This window comes from Haliotis rufescens, unplaced genomic scaffold (assembly GCF_023055435.1).
Source record: "Haliotis rufescens isolate VD_foot unplaced genomic scaffold, xgHalRufe1.0.p SCAF_6, whole genome shotgun sequence".
In the NCBI taxonomy this organism is placed as follows: Eukaryota; Metazoa; Mollusca; class Gastropoda; order Lepetellida; family Haliotidae; genus Haliotis; species Haliotis rufescens.
Genome location: NW_025964334.1, coordinates 30,706,190 through 30,726,927, shown reverse-complemented (window position 1 = coordinate 30,726,927; position 20,738 = coordinate 30,706,190). Strand labels below are relative to the sequence as shown.

At 41.3% G+C, this 20,738-nt stretch overlaps 1 protein-coding gene across 1 annotated transcript in view; it reads left to right on the top strand.

Annotated features, from left to right (window-relative positions):
• Positions 1 to 4,944: 4,944 nt before the first annotated feature.
• LOC124117784 (arylsulfatase J-like) overlaps positions 4,945 to 20,738 on the top strand; it is a 32,164-nt gene continuing 16,370 nt past the window's right edge. The window contains exons 1-6 of the mRNA XM_046479796.2: positions 4,945 to 5,382; positions 16,952 to 17,063; positions 17,693 to 17,744; positions 17,916 to 18,019; positions 18,683 to 18,789; positions 19,687 to 19,763. Of these exons, the coding sequence (XP_046335752.2) occupies positions 5,172 to 5,382; positions 16,952 to 17,063; positions 17,693 to 17,744; positions 17,916 to 18,019; positions 18,683 to 18,789; positions 19,687 to 19,763 (663 nt within the window). The 5' untranslated portion in view covers positions 4,945 to 5,171. The remainder of the gene's footprint in view (positions 5,383 to 16,951; positions 17,064 to 17,692; positions 17,745 to 17,915; positions 18,020 to 18,682; positions 18,790 to 19,686; positions 19,764 to 20,738) is intronic.

The window sequence follows — 20,738 nt, the reverse complement described above, 5'->3', positions numbered from 1 at the left end:
GTCAACGTCCTGCCGTGGCCTGCACGCTCACCCGACATATCCCCCATAGAACACCTCTGGGACTTGATGGATCGTCGTGTTCGACAACGACCACACTCTCCAGCCAACCGGCAAGAACTGACCTTGGCCCTCCAAGAAGAATGGCGTCAAATCCCACGTGACCTCATCAGACGACTGACTTTTTCTGTGCGTCGAAGAGTTTTTGCGTGTATTGAGGCATTTTGTGGTCACACACGCTACTAATGACTCGTTCTGCCTATTGTCCATGATTCTGAAAGCTCGAGTTTTGTACCACACCCAACTTTGGGGGGCTCTGACGTCATTCTCGGTCGCGGTATGATTGTCATTTTCAGTGTTAATTATGTTGATATATTGATCTTCTCAATACACTTTACTTCATGCATGTATGTTTTGTTGTTTTTGAGTAAGAGTGATTTCAAACTCTGGTAAAGTTTCTTTTGGACGTCAGTTTATATACAATCGAGTTTTTACTTCGAGTAGGTGAAGTGAATACAATACAACACAGGATAATTTTACAAGTAGAATCACAATGTTAATTATCTTAAAGGCACATATTTGAAATATTACATAACAGATTTCAAACCTGGATAAGCTGAGGTTGCCATGAGTCGAATAAATTGTTGGACTGACGGTTGAATTACATATTTATTTGGTATGTATTGCTTTCGAATAGCTTTTAAGGATGGACATATGAAGGTGAAATGATACAGATCTTCGATATTGTTTAGATTACAATATTTACATAACCTTTTAATACTGGAATATAAAGCCGTGTGCATCCAACTCGAGCACGAGCAAAATCGGTAGCAAATATACACAAGGTCGAATCTATTAAATATTTCTCTGCTTCCAGGCTATCTTAAAAAGTGAATAATAATCATATCTAGTACTAGATGATAATATATTGGTCCATTCTTGGCTGTACATATCTTTCATTCTGGTTTGAAAAGGGTTAAGAACACTAATTATACATCCAACAGTTTGGTAAGCCAAAAGCATAGCCAAGACCTGAACTAAACACGATAAGCCAAGCATTACTTGCCCAGTTCTGTCTACCTACTGAATCATGATTAAATAACATTTCGTATGCCGAAAGCAGAAGTCTTTTAAATGGCATATGCATTTCACTGAACTGTTTATAAACAATGGGTACCGCCCACATTCCCCTAAAGCCATTACATTAGGAGTGTTAATTCATGTACCAAGATAACATTTACATGCTAGATATTGGACCCTTTCCACTACCTCTTATCTTTTATGTCCCCATATTTCGTACCAATAAAGAAGATGGCTTTAATTTTTGGATGAAATATTTTGAAAAATATTCAGAGTGGGATCTTTCGATATGTCCAAACTAATTTTAAAACAATTAATAGTGACCCTTTTCCCATTTAACGTCAAATGTGACTCTGCTCTTGTTAAATTTAAAGATGGAGCTTGCACCATTGTGACAAGAAAATGTATAATCACCAGTGTTTCCATCCTCACCAAAACAGCAATTCATAATGTGGAAATCTAAGGAAATACATGTCAAGGCTTTGACCAAATGTGTTTACAACAGTATCTTTTGATTAACGGGGCGCATCAGAAGGATCTCTATTCTCACCGGCAATAGTATCACTCGTGTAATCAGACAAATTACCGGTTCCAGTATTTAAGTCTCCTCCTAATATGATGTAAGGCTTGTTTGGCAATAGATCTTAAATGATATTTCCTCAAAGCTTTATACCACTTTTATCGGTTATTTTGTCATAAAATGTCGAGAGGTATATACACGCACGAGTATAATATATCTACATTCATATAGGATAATGATAATGCATTAAAGATATGCCTAAAGTGCATGTGTACATTTTTGGGTCATAAGATGACTAATTGTTTTTCTAACTTATACTGTCACCCGACCCGAACTCCGCCCAACATTAGTAAATCTTGACGCTTGTACTTGATAAACATCAAAGGCAGGAAATGCATGCAAACAATCTAGTTCATGTGCCCAGGTTTCCACAAGACCTACTAAATCACAATCAGAGATATACTCTTAAAAAAGAAAATATTTTGGCCATAAAAGCAAAATTAGCGGACCAAGAGGTGCAAAATGAAGAGGTTAAATGTGTTATTGTGTCAGTGACACATTTCCCGGATCAAAATGATCACAACAAGGACATGCAAACCATTAGTCGGGAAACATGTACGATTCGGGAAAGTGCGTCCAGTGCATTAACAAAAGGGTCATAGAGCTGCACGTACTGCACGTGCAGCAGCACTATGAACGGTATTAAAATGCAGGGTTTCTGATTGCCTAGCATCTGCGTCAATAGAACAGCGACAGTTCAACAACATGCCAAGATTAACAGAAGTGCAAAGAAACAACGTTATAGGCCGCTTGCAGGCAGGAGAATCCCGATCAGCTGTAGCCGGGGTTTTCAAAGTAGCGTCCAGCACCATCACAAGGCTATGGGATCGGTTTCAACAGCATGGGTCAACACGTGATCGGCCAAGGTCGGGACGACCAAGAGTAACCACCCCCGCCTAAGATCGCTACATCCAACTGCGCCACCTATGTGAAAGGACGACGACAGCCACCTCAACCGCGTCCCAAATACCCGGACTGCGCAGAATCTTCGACCAGACCGTATAAAATGTTTAAGAGCAGCATGTCTACAAGACAACACAGGGTATGGCCTCAACTGCGGTGGAAAGATGTCTGGTTCAGCGACGAATCACGATTTCTCCTCCGTCGAGGTGATGGAAGAGCACGGGCCTACAGATGTCGGGGAGAACGTTACGACGGAAACTGCTTACAGGAAGTGGATAGGTTTGGTGGGTGTAGCGTTATGATGCAGGGGGTTATCTCTCACCACGACAAGACAGGTTTGGTCCATATCCAGGGCAATCTTTCGGCTCAACGAAATTCTCCTACCACACGTCCTCCCAATTCCAGCCAACGGCAACGCTCGACCGCATACAGCACGGACCACAAGAGCCCGTCTACACAACAACAACGTTGATGTTATCCCCTGGCCCTCCAGATCCCCGGATTTGAAACCGATAGATCACCTGTGGGATGAATTGGATAGACGGCTACGCCGACGTCATACACAATCCCAGACGTTGCAGCAGTTGGCTTTTGCGTTGCAGGCCGAGAGGGCTACCATTACTCAGGATGTGATTCGCATACTCGTCTCTTCCATGGGCAGTAGATGTCATGGCCGCTATCGATTCCAACGGGGGACATACGCGTTATTGATGCTAGCTGACCTTCACCTTGGGCTTTTCCTATGGACCGATGAATGAGATGACCATGTACAATCACAAAGTGTTCTCTCCACAACATTTTGGCTCAATACCTTGTACGGTTCCTCGTATAAATGAATGTTCCTACCTCACACAAATCTGGCTTTGCGTTTCTTTCTTTTTTAGAAGAGTATATTATCTATGGAGTTTTGTCTTCTCCAAAATGACTCCGCCGATAAGTCGCGTCCGCCGAAGCAGTTGATGGGCGTGAACAAGATAGGATTCGAAGGATCATCCTGATTTTGATCTTTGTCAACACCGTATCCATGGAAACCATCTTCGTCTCTTTTGGCTTCAGTGTAATCCAATAAGCTGTGAGCTAAACTGAAATATTGTTCAAAGATGTGTAAAATCTCTTACTGCCAGATTGGGTGGCCAAAGTGTTGACAACATGTTTGTTTCGTCGTTTGTTTCATATGTTACTGACGACTACTATGTGAAGCCCGGATCCTGATCCTGATCCAGGAGTCGGGGGTATACCTTAGCCCTGCTCCAAGGCTGAACTGAAAGATATGTCCATGGATGTGTAGTAATTCTATCCTCCTAATAACCAAGTCTAGATATGTCAGTTTTATAGGGACAACTTGTTCTTACTATTTATATAATCTAGAAATTATGATTTAAACTAATAATTACTGCCTTAGAGACTTGTGCAAGTCTAGGGTATTCATGTATTGTGTAATGAAAACGTTTACGCCTACATCATTCTATCAATATCGGAGGGGGGGGGGGGGGGGGGGGGGTTGAGTGAAGGGAATCTTATCCGAACCTTCTTCAGCGTCACGAGCTAACGCTTTATCCACTAGTGACGTTAAACCCAACTCACTCACCCTTACTTCACACTCAAAACGTCATTCAAGCAGCCAGACCGTGAAAGCACCTGGAACATTCACCTCCATTCGGAAATCCACTTCGTGTATGCACGTGCCAGGGGACTAAACTAATTAATGTTTTAACGAGGTAATTATCGGTGTTGTAACCACTACCACCGGTACATCATCCATGGATCATGGTCTCATCACACCCAGCCCATCATCGTATGTCAACACAGGATGCATATCTTTTTTGTCCTGAACACATCTTTAGTGTTAATTAGTTTGCACGAAAAACAACCAACATTTCAAAGATGCTCGGGTCAAGATGCCCAGTGGCATGATGACTACAAGCAATGAAAATAGAAATTAAAAGTAATTAAAATTAATTGCTTCCGGTCTTGCCTTCGTTATCAGTGTTCATCTTTCTTCGCTGTAGTGATGTTACATATTTGTTTTCAGTTTTCAATTTCTTATGTCTAATATGACTCGTATTGAAGCGCACGATACACGCAGTGTCATCTTCGTCGGTTTGCGGGTTATTTAGTTTTAATTGGCATTTTTTTCAAATTGCTAAATATCAAATGACTGGCAAAGTGTATAACGATGAATAACCAACCAGTTCGGTTGTTGAGAAGTTCCGGGGTCTAAGTCGAAGTTCGGGTTATCTAGATAATCAAATATTGTATTTCATTTTTTTGTTTTATGGTTACATATTTTGACAAATGCATTTGAATGTAATCTATCTGCTCTGTCCTTTAGATTCATCTCATTTCAAGAAAATGACTTAAAGGTATTGAAGTAGTATGGTAGTGACATTATAAAGAATAAGCTAATTTGCATGTAAAATATCCTCATCTAAATCCTAGCTACAGTTTCTCTTAATAACAATAACAAAAACTGAAACAAGAAAAGAAAAAATACAAATCCTTAATTCGGTTTTCAAAAGTGTCACATTTTCATCAATATCCATTTACCGATCCGTAAACCTGACCCGGGTGTTAATCTAAAACCGGATCACCTGACCCGGACCACGGTAACATGAGGCTGCTTCGTTCTGGTTGCAACCGGTTAAAGTGGGGCATTCTCATGCCCTCATTGACAAGTGTGGAAGTCGTGTATTACCCGCTTGTTGTAATTCAAACCATGTTTCTGCCTAACGTGTTCATTTCGTGCTTGGCTCTTGTTTTAGATATACTTACAATCGACGCTAGTCCACCGCATATAATTTTCTTCTTGGCCGATGATCTCGGTAAGTCATTTCTTATCTTCAACATTTGATTGACCCATTGTTTATTTCAGTTTGTATTTAATGACACCGTGTGTTCGATTTGCAAAGGGATTCTGGTTACTTAATAGCGTTACGTTTTTTACATTGTACAACTGCACTCTATGTTTTTTCATGTGTTTATTTTTGTAAAGAATATGTTGTCATGTCGAATTGTGATAAAACATATATTGTTTATAATTACTTATTTCTGGTTTGAAACATGTTTTAGTATGAGATGGTATCTGGAACGGACACATGTTGTAAAACTAACATAGGTTTAATTACCTAAAAGATTAACCAAAATCTAAAATCTGTACTACAATGTACAATACAACCGCATCCATATCATGTGCTTTTTACAAGTGTTTATTTCGGCACTCATATTGCTATGTAGACCTGCTCAGAGGCCGGAATTCGACCACAAGTCGATGTTAGTAAAATTTCAAAATAAGAATGAGTAATTCACAAGTTTATGTTAAAATTGTTGTTGGTAATATCATGGTTTTCAGAGGTGACTTGAGAATTTCACTGATAACAGGACCAATATTGGGGAAGATCTAGGCTTTATATTAACACTTTTACATTATTGCAGTGAGTGCAATATTATTTGAACATATAAAACAAGAGCCTTTTTAATTTTTTAAAAATGTTTTCCCACTGAGTTTGAACCTCCCACCCCCACCCCAACCAAAATAAAAATAATAATAATAATAATAAACCCAGGTCTGTATTATGTTCCACTGTGTTTCTCTTCAAAACGCAAGCTTTATTGACAAATGAAAGAGGATTTAGAGAGAACATTGGATCCTGATTAGCAGGTTAGTTGAGTTCATATTTGGACAGTTTTAATTTCGATTTCCTTTATCAACAAGTTAGAAGTGAAGATAGTGTTTTTATTCAAATTCGCTACAAAATATTCATTCTTGTAAAACATCAAGGGCTTTTCTGTTTAGGTAGGGTCACCTTTTTACCGTACTGACCCAGGTCACCTTAACATGGATCGTCCGTTTATATTTCGCGTGATATTCGCAAATTCTGTTACCGTTTTAGAATAACCACAAACACGTGTTCAATCCACAAATCCAGAGAAAGAACGAAACTGTAATAAACATTCAGATTTAAATAAAAACAACCTTGTCGCAATGACAAGAGTAAATGGAAAATCAGTTCAAATTATATTTAAACCAATATGCGCACAATGTTTTAGGACAATCCACTATTGTTTTCGAAAATCCACATGAATTAACGGCTTTGTGTTATTTCTCGAACAATCGGATTTTAATTCCCCGACAGTAACGGTAAACTGTTATATTCCTCTCTTTTTGACCGGCATTCGGATGTCATAAACAGTTAGAGATGATCACATGGACGTCCTTATATCAGGAGCTTATACATTTATCAGCAAATACGTTTCACTGAACGGTGAAGTGTGGTAAAATGGGGTTTGACGTCGTGTCCAAAGTTATCGCACTTATATAGCGACGTGCAAGCCCGCGCGTGCGTGCGTGTGTGTGTGACTGCTTGTACTGGCCCGGACTAATGCCGATTTTATAGTGCTAGCCCACTGAGATACGATGTATCAGTTTAACATGAATACCCCATGAGACAAAGTGTACTGACTCCGAGCCGACCAGTCCTTGTTTGAGCCCCTTAATGCCGAGCGCCAGGCAGGGTAACAAAAATTACCATCTTTTAACGTCTTTTGGTAGGACGCGGCCGGGCGGGCGCTCTACCACTAGACGACGGAGGTGGTTTTTACTGATGATGATAACTCCCTGTTCGGGGAGGTATATTACGTACAAGAAAGTACACGTGGATTTTTTTATATGACGTGTTTTGTTGCACGATAGAAACTCGAATTCATTTCATGCTGAATCAGCAAATACGTTTTACTGATCGTGGTAATTCACTGTTCGTGGCCATTTATTACGAACACGTAAACTGGTCACGTGGGCTTCGTTCTACTTCGACTACTTGTTAAGTACGTTGTTATTTTCTTACTGACATCTTTGTTGACTTGCCAAGTATTAAAAGTGCCACATTCCGCACTCGAACGACTAATCAAGACATTCATTAGCATCTTGGGTCACAGATACAGTTGCCATAACACTTACATAACCACGTGGTATCGCCTCGTTATCACTGTAGCTTATTTGTACAGTACTAATGTCACTTGATACCTGATCAGCACTATCTTTGAACATCAGCCAATCAGGTAGCGTTTCGGTGGGATCAGCCAATCAGATTGCAGTATGATGGTCAGGTAGTCAGGCGATGTGAAATGTACTCTTGTGAACACAAGGTAACGCGCTGCTGAGAGAGCACTTTGTGGCCCCACGTGGCTCATTTGGGCACTCAATCGAACCCAGATGCACCTTAACCCTTTCAGTTTCAAGTTAGAACTGAGAACTCTATGCATGCATACGATTTCACTCTCTTGTTAATTGCTTTTTTCTAACAGTATCTCATTGTTTCTCTCCTATCTCTCTCCAAATGTGTCTTCAAGTAATTCTCTCTCATAAACACTGACTCTAGTCCTGCACCATGACCGTGAAAAAAATAATCTAGAAATGCATACAAAAGCAAGTCTAGCCAGCTCAAGCTTGCTCTATCACAAATCAGCATAGAGAATTTTTTTATATTTTTAGAGTCAAGAAGGATATTGTGTTATATAAGATTTCAGAGACTAAATGTTAGTCTACACTGACTCGTGCATCCCATTCACTCAATCACAACCTCACTCACTCATACACCAGCGTGGAGACCCCGGTTCAGAATAGGCACCAAGCAACTAATGTTGGCCGAAAGAAGCAACCAAATGGATCGGGTGGTCAGATTCAGTTACTAGGTTGATGGCGCGTCATCATACCCCGATCGTTGTTCACAATATCAATCACTGGGTTGTCTTGTCCAGAGATAATTATTTACAGGCCTACACCATACATCCATAAACGCACTCTCTTGAGAGTGAGTGAGTTAGCATATGGTTATACGCCGCTTTTAGCAATATTCCAGCAATATCACGTCGGGGGACACCAGAAATGGGCTTCACACATTGTACCCATGTCGGGAATCGAACCCGGGTGTTCGGCGTGACGAGCGAACGCTTTAACCACTAGGCTACCCGACCGCCCCTTTCTCTTGAGAGGCGAATAGGCTGCCTTACTGGCCTACTTTCACACTGAAATGTCGCGACGATTTAGGGCGTCTTACAAGTTGCTGATGCAACAAAAAATCTCATTCGCTCACTCACTATATAAATCCACTCATGACAGCTCACTCAATATAAAGAAGCTTCTACCGGCAAATTGCAACGCCGTATATACGTCAACTTCTGAATTCCTGCAAAACCTGTTTAAGTTCATACGCACAGTAAACAACCTATTTCAAAGACATTTATATCTCAAAAAGTAGGATCCCCCAATACGAGACCGGGTTGTTTATGTTCAACTTGTTAGAATGTAAAATCGTGCTTGCTCTATTTTCAGTTTCTTTTAATGTATTTCCGTATGTTTGTCAGGCGTCATCTACAGCTAGGGCTGTTTGTGTAAATCTTTCGGTATGGAACGACTTTCATTGTTAGAATATGTCCCTCTTCCTAAAGAGATCGAGTTGTTGGATGTTTTAAATATTTTACCATAAATCTCTTCCCTGAGAGTAAAACCCTATTGGGTGTCTTCAGGTCTTGTTAAGTATGTTTTAAATGTTGAAATTAATATTAAATTCTAAAACAATCTGGAGAAATACAAAAACAATTCCAATCAATTAAAAACATATTTACCCGCGGGGACTCCGGGTAAGGATATAGATCCCAGAAACTCGTGCTTCTTGATAGAGACGACTGAATGGATCGAGCGGTCAGGCTCGGTGGCTTGGAAGATTGTGACTGCGAGTCATCGTATCCCAATTGCGTGGATAGATGCTCATAATGTCAATCACTTGATTGTCCAGTTCAAATTCTATTATTTAAAGGTCGACGTGATATAGCTTGACTTTTGTTGAATGTAGCGTTAAGAAATAAACAAAACCTTACTTGGCGGTTTGATGTCATGGGTTTGGGTTTCAAGAAGTCAAGGTTAAAGCGTTCGCTCATCACGCCGAAGACCCGGGTTCGATTCCCGACGTGGGTACAATGTGTGAAGCCCATTTCTGGTGTCCCCCGCCGTGATAGTGCTGGAATATTGCTAAAAGCGGCGTAAAACCATACTCACTCACTTCAAGAAGTAAAAAAAAACTTGGGTACAAATTACATGTTGTTGGGTGCATGGTAGGTTAATCCGTACCCCACTGTTAATTTGAGCAGTTATTCTGAGGTTTGAATCTCAGAACAATTGAGGTGTTATTCTGAGGTTCGAATCTCAGAACACACAGACATACGTGTCATATAAACGGGAACAATGCCTTTAAATTGCCAAGTAAGGTTTTGTTTATTTCTTAACGCTACAAGTCAAGCTGTAAAATAGCAAATTTGAACTGGACAATCAGGTGATTGACATTATGAGCATCTATCCACGCAATTGGCATACGATGATTCGCAATCGCAAAGGTAAAAAACCGAACAAGGGGCGCATGTATCCCAAATCCAAACTGCTATAAGTTATAGTATGACCAATTACTTTTTTCAAATGATCGCCGTTCTGATATAAAGCAATCGCTCACTCACTCTTAATGTACATTTGCAGTCGACTCTAAACAGGGATATTTATAGGGAGTCACAATTTGAAACATGCATTAACTGTTAACGTAAGAAGGGTTAAAGAAACATCACATGACATTTTGGTATACATCCGTCAAATCCGCCACTTGCACATTCAATTCCATTTGTGAATGAAACCAACAGATGTGCTTCGACAAGTCACTCGGCACTCCTCGGGTGGTCGAGTCATTTCGGAATGCGCGTATAGCAAACACCAACATCTCGAACTCCAACTATGGAGGTCAAGGTATCCTGCTCGCTTTGAAAATGTTTTGTAGAAAGAGCTCTTAGAATTCGTTCAATAGAGAGAAAAACTACCGACTACCGACAACTACAGTGAAACTGATCAATTATTTATGATGCATAACAGATGTCTATGCCATTTCCAAGGAAAGAACCGATGGAATGCTAAAATTCATCAACTATATTGTTCATGTGACCAGTCGCAGAGAAAACCGAAAAGAAGGCGACTATGCTTGTCATAAGAGGCGACTAACGGGATCGGATGGTCAAGCTCGCTGACTTGGTTGATGCATGTCATCGTATCCCAATTGCGTGAATCGATGCTCATGATGTCCATCACTAGATTGCCTGGTTCAGGCTCGATTATTTCCAGACCACCGTCATATAGCTGGAATATTGCTGAGTGCGGCGTTAAACAACAAACAAACAAACAAATAGTTATTGCCACATGGGGTCGATTTCGAATGGTGCCAGAGTTCAAGTTGAGTAATATTTTAGGCCAGCTTGCACAAAGCGACAATAGCACTAAAGACTCATGCAACCCCGAAACTTATGTATAGACTTAAAATACTCGTTGTGATAGAATGACTTTGGACAAGTGGTCTCTGGCCTAGGCAGCCAAGCCTGGAGCTAGATTAGCCATTAGTCCGTGTGATGTGGTTATATCACGGTGTGTCAACTTATTGTGGAAAGAAAGCCCGAAGTGATGCAAATCTCAGACGTTTACCACTTTGGTGAAACCTACGAGTATCACTTCATCAGCCCCGCTCAACAAGGTTGATGCTCTCTCATATAACTGAAATAATTTTCACATCGGTGTTAAACCAAACTCACTCACTCACTCACTCACTCATGAGAGCCGACACCCGCGGATCGAGTGGTTCCAGGGTGACTTGTCAGGTTTCGTGTCATCTTGCCCCGACGGCGTGGTTCGTTGCTCATATTATCAACCACTGGTTTGTCTGACAAGAACCGACAGGTTTCGAGGCCGTATAACATAGTTTCTGCGGAGTAGAACATTCACATGCATTATATTTTAATCTCTGGACAGATTGTTTTGATAAAAATGTGAAAAGGCGATATGGGGCATTCATGTACATATATACACTCAAACATCTAATCACCATTCGGGTATATTATAGAGTATGGAGCAGACAAACCAGTATAAAAGTATAACAGTATAAAATCTGTTAGACTAACATCTAGTCTCTGAAATGAACATATCGTACAGAAAAAAAACAGTTGTTCAGTTATCTTAATAAAAATATAACAAATGGGAGCCCGGTGACTCTCTTGATGTTCTGATACTGCAGTAATCTAGACTTGCCAAACATTATAGACTTGCATGGGCTGTATTTGATATATATTTGTATCAGGGTATGTAAGACAGACTAAAAAACTGTCTCCACAACATTTCAGATACAGCAGATACTCTTGACTCTCTCCAGTACAGAATGCGCTTAAAGTAACTTGACATATTGAAGAGACAGCAACACAATGCTTCTGTCTTCGGCAATACAATGACAATAAACTTGTAAGTTCGAAAGGTGAAGGCCGAGTATAATGCACCCATATATTTTTAATGTTTCGCCTAATAAAACACTAAGCCCGTTTATTTCTTACAGACATGTTTCAAAGTGAACTTCATTTCAAAATGTCTTTCCTTTTCATAACAAATTTCCTCAAAGAAAAATCAGTTCCAAGCGTGTTTGGCCATTATCAGAGGGTAAACTCTACCGAGAGACCGTTACATTAACATAGCCATGCCCTCCTGCAGTGACACGGGGCACCTCTTACCATTCCGTTCTGGCTCGGGGATGTCAAGATGTAAGCATTCCAGTCTTTCTTCTGTCACGATAATGTGGAATTACAGCCGAAGATACATACGACCTTGAACTTATAATGACCTCTCGCTAGCCGAACTTTGGGAACTCCTTTGAATACGTCGAACGGGTTCGTCGATAAGCCAGTATGCGAGTGGTTTCTATTCTAGTTTGATAAATATCCTGGAGCAGTTTCGGAAATGACGTCACTGCTTCATCGCTCCTATCACCAACTTGGCACAGATTTTCTCTCTCTTAAGAGTTTGAAATAAACAACCAATCAAAATCACTCTTCTGAGCGAGACTTCTGCACATCTAATTTTAAAATTGCACCTTTTACGAACAAACACACAATCTATCTGATTTAATCAAATTATTGATGTTTTAGCAAGGAACGCATCTTCCCGAGGCAAGAGAGTTAACTGACTTTGAAAGTCCAGTTTCCACCCTTGCCGAACTAGGCTGGAATTCCTGGGCTCGATCGTAGCGCCACCAGTGGCTATTACGAGTTATGGCCTTTCTATGCCTCTCCTATGGACCAATCAGATTCAACCTCCCGTATCACTTGCATTTGTTTCAAAGAAAACAGTCAAGACGATCCGATCGATAATCAAGATCAATATTATGATAAAACGAGTCTTACATAGCGAAGTGCATCAAACCACGTGAGCACCTTGATTAAAAACATGAAAAGATTTAGAAAATATCTGTTGACAACGAGTTAGCGGTGCACATGCTTTGCAAATCCTGCAGTCGACCGAAATCTGCATGACACTCTACGAACCGGATTTCGATTTCAGTGCGCGATTTTGATTGGACTATGCATAGAGTCGTTAGTCCAGCCAAAATCTAACACCATAATACCAGCCTAGTTCGGCAAGGGTGGAAACTAGACTTTTATAGTCAGTTAACTCACTTGCCTCGGGAAGATGCAAGGAACATTGTTTTCCTGAGTATTCAATTTATTTGTTTGTTGTTTAACGCTGCATTCAGCAACATTCCAGCTGTATGACGTCTGTCTATAAATAACCGAGTCTGGACCAGACAATCAAGTGATTGGTATTCCTATTGATACCCATCAGCAACATTCATAAAATTGTTTCCACATAAAATACATTGCTCACTTTCTGATGTATGTATGGAATATATCTATGTGTTAAAAGACTTGCCATCTTGTCTTGTACATATTTTCCATAGGCTCCCCCGACCCGTGAAGATCCGGGTCAGAATAGGTCTTCAGCAACCCATGCTTGCCGTAAAAGGCGACTATGCTTGTCGTAAGAGGCGACTTACTGGATCGGGTGGTCAGGCTCGCTGACTTGGTTGATGCGGCGCTAAGCAACAAACAAACCAACCAACCATAGGCTCCCCCGTCTTGTATTCTTATTCTAGAAAAGCGAAATATTTGCTCACTTGTTTCTGTGAAACAAATATATTGCCAGATGTAAGCCGGAATTCATAATGTATTATTGATGGCAAAAAATATGCTAAAAATACTCACATTGTACAGCATACGATCGCCTCCCTATACGACCCTCATAACTCGTGTCTGCTCGGCTTAATCCGCTACATCTAAGTAATGCACTCGGATCTGCTCGGCTAATTTCGTCATCTACATGTACGTACCCCAACAATGGTATAGTGATTGTGTATAATTTACCTGCCCCGAGAGCGGAGGTCACTGGTACCTGCCGCGTCGTACCAAAAGACTTTAAAACATGCTACTTGTTCTTACCCTGGCTTACCTTCGGCATTAAAAAAAGCGGTAAATGTCAAAGACCCCGTTCCACAAAGCGATCTCAGCGCAACGATGTCTTGGGGTGTGTGTCAAACTATAAGAGTTGTGATCGTCTCAGCACTACGATCGCTGTGTGGAACTATACATTACTCAAAGATAAGTGTTGAGAACGGGCCCTTTTTGATACGTGTTTTTCCTCCCACATGAAGCTGACACGCTGTGAATTACCCGAATTACTGCAAAAAGAGGCAAACCCATCTCACTCACTCACGCAACTGAACTACAAGTTGGAGCAGTTGTCATTCAGAAATGACATTCTCTTCAGGCGGGATGCATGCAACCATTCCTTGCCTTGCCTTGTCTTCATGCACTTTAAAGGCGCAAGCTGAAAGAAAATATCCTCTCAAGAATTCTCATTCCCCTGGAACTTGTTTAGCGTAGCGAACCACTTACCGCCTGCTTATTAATGTTTGTTTATGTAGTATCCTGTTACGCTTAGGTATCTTTTTGAGGTTTCTCTCTGGGTCAGTAGGTCAAGGCTACTGACGTCGCACTTCTGAATATTCCAATTATCGCAAAAATACGCCGTAAGTTATTTGAGCGGAATCTATACCTCTTATGCGACCAATAATGAGATCTCTTCCGAAAACAGCTGTTAAATGTGGCGCGGTTTGAAACGTTATTAAAACGTGAACACATATTCTCTGTAATATTGACTCCTCGCTGTGAGCGTCAAAGGAAATACGCTTTCCTTGAGAAATGACTTAATAACATTGACAGAAAACTTAGAAAGATTGTTATTTTTCAGATATCAATTTCCTTTCTCTAAAAAGCATCTTGTTCGTTCGTACTACATATATTGTGTAAATAATTGTATTCACAAATTTCGTTTAAGTACAAATCCAAACAAAATATTATATTAAAGATATAATCAGCTCGAAGTGTGTCTTGCATGATTTGTTGGTTTGTTTGATTGTTTGTTGATTGACGCCGCACTCAGCAGTGTACCAGCTATATGCCGACGGTCTGGAAATAATCGAGTCTGGACCAGACAATCCAGTGATGGACATCATGAGCATCGATCCACTTAATTGGGATACGATCACATGCATCAACCAAGTCAGCAAGCCTGACCACCCGATCCCGTTAGTCGCCTCTCACGACAAGCATCGTCGCCTTTTACGGCAAACATGGGTTGCTGAAGATCTATTCTAACCCGGATCTTCACGGGTCGTGTCTTGCATGACAAAGCATTGTCTTGTGAGTGACATGGAACACACTATCGCAATGGAAAGTGCTATTTCATTGTTTGATATTGGAAGGACACGTGTTTACAATAGATTTATAAGACACACAGTGAATCCACATGAACGTGAGATGTTTATCTATGATATGTCGAAGGCCAGGGTGCGATTGCCCTAATGGGTTTAATGTCTGAATCCCAATACCATTAGTCCCCCACCGTGATATGGCGGGGAAATGGCTGAAAGAAGCGTAGAACCTAACACGCTCACTCGGTTCTACTGGAACATGTTTTACGATGTTTTACGATGTTTTACTATGTCTACTTTATCCTTCCTACGGACATTTCTATTTCTAAAGAAGCTTAGACGTGACGGTCATCATTGGCAAGGTCACTGCTGACGACCTCAAGTAAAACTGTAACGGAAGCGAAAATGTCCTCAATCTTCAATACACTGTTTACGATTGTACTGCAATACAGTTGAACAAGAACACGAACACAATTAAACTTAACTTTAGTAATTGCCTAAGCATTTTAGTATTTTAATGCATACACACGCACACACGCACACACACAGACCCCACACACACTAGCACACACGGGAACGCACGCACGCCCAAGCGAACGATATATGGACGCACGGAGTACGCACACCGCCACCACTATGACATTCCTTCCTTCATATTCTCAGTATTAAAAACATTTTTGGAAAACGATATAAAGAACAAATAATATACTTGTTGTGGCTTAAACAAAACAAGTACAACCAACAAAACAAGGTATTTCTAACTATAAGCATCCTAAAACACGTTTCCCTACACCCAACAGCGATGTTGCGCGATGTCATTACCAGGTACCCCTGTATAACATATCCATCCCCTAGAAACTCCTTCACAAGAAGTTAACGAACTTCAACAAAAATCTACAGTCATTTCAGCGTATTTGGAAACATGTTGATTTTTGAAAGTCGATACCCTCATTTTAACGCGTTTGGTTTGAACTGGAATCTTTATTGACCAATGTTGGCACATGCTAACTCATTTACGTCATACTTCGGACCCGTGAAGATCCGGGGTAGAATAGTCTTCAGCAACCCATGCTCGTCGTAAGATGCGACAAACGAGATCGGATGGTCAGGCTCGCTGACTTGGTTGATGCATGTCATCGTATCCCAATTGCGTGGATCGATGCTCATGATCTCCATCACTGGATTGTCTGGTCCAGACTCGATTATTTCCAGACCGCCTTCATATAGCTGGAATACTGCTGAGTGCGGCGTTAAAGAACGAACGAACGAACAAACGAACTAACGAACATGCTACAAAATTTCTTCTCGCCGTGTTGCTCCTCTGGATCAAAGTTATCTTGATATGTACTTGTGAGCGAGTTGAGTTTACGCCGCTCTGAGCAGTATTTCTATTGCATCACAATACGTCAGTTTGATGTGGGAGGAAAGCCCGATGTGTGATTCGGGCCTCAGACGTTTACCATGGTGAAACCCACACTCACAGGTAAGGTGCTGACAAACCCAAAAACATGATAAAGTCGAACCTGAGATTCGAACCCAGTATCATAGTGGTTAGGTTGTTGCTTAACGCCGCACTCAGCAATATTTCAGTCATACGACGGCGATCTGTAAATAATCGACCAGAAAATCCAGTGATTCGAACTACGCAATCTGGATACGATGACATGCATCAGCCAAGTGAGCGAGCAAGGTTGCTAAAGGCCAATTCATACCCGGATCTTCACGGGTGCTCATGCGTGATGTAAGGGTGTGACCAAAATAACATTATTTTACTTTTCAGGGTGGAATGATGTTGGCTGGAAGAACCGCGAGATCAAAACTCCTAACCTGGATCGACTGGCGCGAGCAGGGGTGATTCTCAACAGTTCCTACACCCAGCCCGTCTGTACCCCGTGAGTACAACGTAGTGGGGCGGTGGGGTAGCCTTGTGGGTAAAGCCCTAGTTCGATACCCCACATGGATATAAGTGTGATACCCATTTCTGGCGTTCCCCGCCGTGATATTGCTCTAATATTGCTAAAAGCGTCATAAAACCTTACTCTCTCACAATAGACGGAGTAAGTGAAAAAAAGTTGTTGAACGCCGCAATCAGCAATATTATATCACGACAGTTAATAATTGAGTCAGGTAAACCAGAGACTTAGAGCATGATTTCACTCCATCGGTGAATGATGAAACAATTTCAAATACATTTTAGTTAGTTTTCCACAAGAACATTCTGGGGACAAATTCTAACCCGGAATTCTCAACATATGTCGAGAATTAGTTCATAGACAAATTGCAATAAACTATTTAAAAGAACTCTCGCTTATCCATGGACTATAGTTGACAGTTTCGGGGAAAGTAAGAGATTCTCATAGCTCCCTTTTATTAGATATAAAAAGACAAATTAACAAGAATATTTTCATTTCAGAGATTTAATATAAGTTTTGGTTATACATTAATAGCAGTTTTTAGTTGAACATGTTTACATTGTACAATGTGTGTTTTTTTTCAGAAATAATTTATATTTACCTTTCAGATCGCGGACGGCCATATTAACTGGTCAGTATCCCTTCCGCACTGGCCTTCAGGTAATCTATGACGACAATGACAATCTTTTGAAATTTGAAAAGAGGAAAAAGTAATTATTTTATAGAAGTCAATCAAAGCCTGTCCTGGCGAGTTCATGTTAACCGAGATTTTCCGGGCGTTTTAATCACTTTATATGTTGTTGTTTATGTCATGGTTGTGACTATTTCCAGAGCGGAATCATGCCGCAGGACCGACCGATGTATCTACCGGACAAGTTCCGCCTGCTTCCAGAGGAGCTGAAAAAACTCGGATACAAAACACATATGGTTGGGAAGTGTGTAGCATCAAAATATTCTCACAATTCAACTACATTTAGGTCTTTGATACCTTGGTTGCACTGGTGCATAGTTGCGCTCCTAAGGCATGCCAGTAACTATGCTCGCTGGTTCGAATCTAAAATTCGCTCTGATTTGGTTTCTAGGTCAGCACCATATCAATGCGAGTCGGTTTCAAAGTGGTCATATTCTGCATCACTTGGGGCTTCCCTTCACAACGCGTGCGTGCGTGCGTGCAAGCGTGCGTCCGTGCGTGCGTGCGTGCGTGTGTGTGTGTACTTATACTAGTCCGGTATAATGCCGGTTTTATAGTGCTAGCCCACTGAGATATGCTACAGTATAACATGGATACTCCACTCAGACACGTGATAATGATAACGAGCCGACCGTCCTTTGTTTTATTCCCTTAACGCTGAGTGCCAGACAGGGTAACATGTACCATCTCAGTCTTCTGGTATGTTGAGTCCTGTATCAGCAGCGTTACACCCCAATCACTGTTAAACTAAGGAACCATCCGTGAGAAAGTTTTACAATAATACAGTCATACAACTCATATGGATTAGTATGCCATTGGAAATATGTTAACGTTAGCTCACAACTTATTCATGATTTGTTTACCAAAAAATTCTGATGACGGACATCTGTGTGTTTAACGCTTCTAGATGGCACCTCGGGTACTGCAACTCCAAGTACACGCCCACATACCGGGGCTTTGACAGCTTCCTGGGCTTCTATGGAGGGGCGGAGGACCACTACACTCATATTAGAGGTAAAGATTCTTTTCCGCGTTAAACAGTCATCCCTAAGGCTCAGGTATAGACGCTATTCCACATGAGACAGTCATCCCTAAGGGTCAGGTATTGACGCTATTCCACATTAGACAGTCATCCCTAAGGGTCAGGTATAGACGCTATTCCACATTAGACAGTCACCCCTAAGGGTCGGGTATTGACGCTATTCCACATTAGACAGTCATCCCTAAGGGTCAGGTATAGACGCTATTCCACATTAGACAGTCATCCCTAAGGGTCAGGTATAGACGCTATTCCACATTAGACAGTCATCCCTAAGGGTCAGGTATTGACGCTATTCCACATTAGACAGTCATCCCTAAGGGTCAGGTATTGACGCTATTCCACATTAGACAGTCATCCCTAAGGGTCAGGTATTGACGCTATTCCACATTAGACAGTCACCCATAAGGGTATAGACGCTATTCCGCGTTAAACAGTCATCTCTTAGGGTCAGGTTCTGTTGCTTGACTGCATTAGAATGTACAGACGGTAGACGGCTTCCTTTAGGGAGAGGTAGGGACCGTAGACCCACATTATACAGATACCCCTAATGGACAGAGGTAAGGACGCTAGACCAAATTAGACAGTCACCCCTTAGATACAGAAGTTCAGACATATCCCGCAATAGACAGTCACCATTTATAGGGACAGAGAAACACACCCCAGACCGCGTTCGACGCGTCACCCCTAACGGACACAGGTTACAGCATGTAGACTAAGCAAGAACTAAGATCTGATTTTAATGAAATTGAAGCAAATTACACTCATGGGCGAGAGAGGGAACATCCTCACTCGACCCTTATCACAATGCAATGGAGATATTATACCCTAGATAAACGAAGATGGTTCAGGCGAGAACACAACTGTTTCAGGCCAACAGAGCCACATTGGCTTGGATTTCTGGTTCAACTCGTCTGTCCTCGCCACTGAAAATGGAAATTACTCTACAGTAAGTGATGAAAGCCATATGTTTTAAAGGAACAGTAGAAATCACCTTTTCAATTGGAAATTGTTGATATCATTTAGCGGTATATTAAAATATATCTTGTTTTACGACCAACCCTAATGTTTTGAAAAAACCACATTTCAATAACAGAGGGAATGTAAGCGTGTCCCTGATAAAGTGACCTTTAAAGAGAATATGGTGGTGTTACACTTTTAAACAACATTTACTACATCGAGCTATGCACACTGATATGTGCATTCTTCTGTCATATTTGGCCGATGTGCAGAATTATGTATGTGGGCATTCTGGGTTGGAAGTGGTCCCCAACAACCTATGCTGGTCGTGAGAGACAAAATGGATCGGGCGGTCAGGCTCGGAGACTTAGTTGGGGGTGTCTTATCGTACGCCGGGGGCGGTCGGGTAGCCTAGTGGTTAATGCGTTCGCTCGTCACACCGAAGACCCGGGTTCGATTCCCGACATGCGTGCAATGTGTGAAGCCCATTTGTGGTGTCCCCCGCCGTGATATTGCTGGAATATTGCTAAAAGCGGCGTAAAATCAAACTCACTCACTCACTCACTCATCGTACCCCGACCGCGTGGATGTTTGCTCATTATTTCAATCACTGGATTGTCTGACCCAGACTCGATTCCTTACGGAACATCGACATAAAGCTGGAACATTGCTGAGTTCGGTGTTAAACAACAAACACACTGACAGAAAGACACTCGTAGCTTTAACCAAAGAGGTAAACGTTAAACTATATCGTTTTGAACTGCCTTTCAATGGTAAGCTGACATGCCGAAAAATAACTCAAATGAACTTTAACAACGGCTCTACACCCAACTCACTCAATCATATTCCGAAAATTCATTGCCTTAATATCTATTCGTATTTTGAAAGAGTGCCTCTTAACCCGAAACATGTTGCCTTTCCAACGAAAATGTTGGGTTTAACCTTCAAAGTTAGTATTATTCCA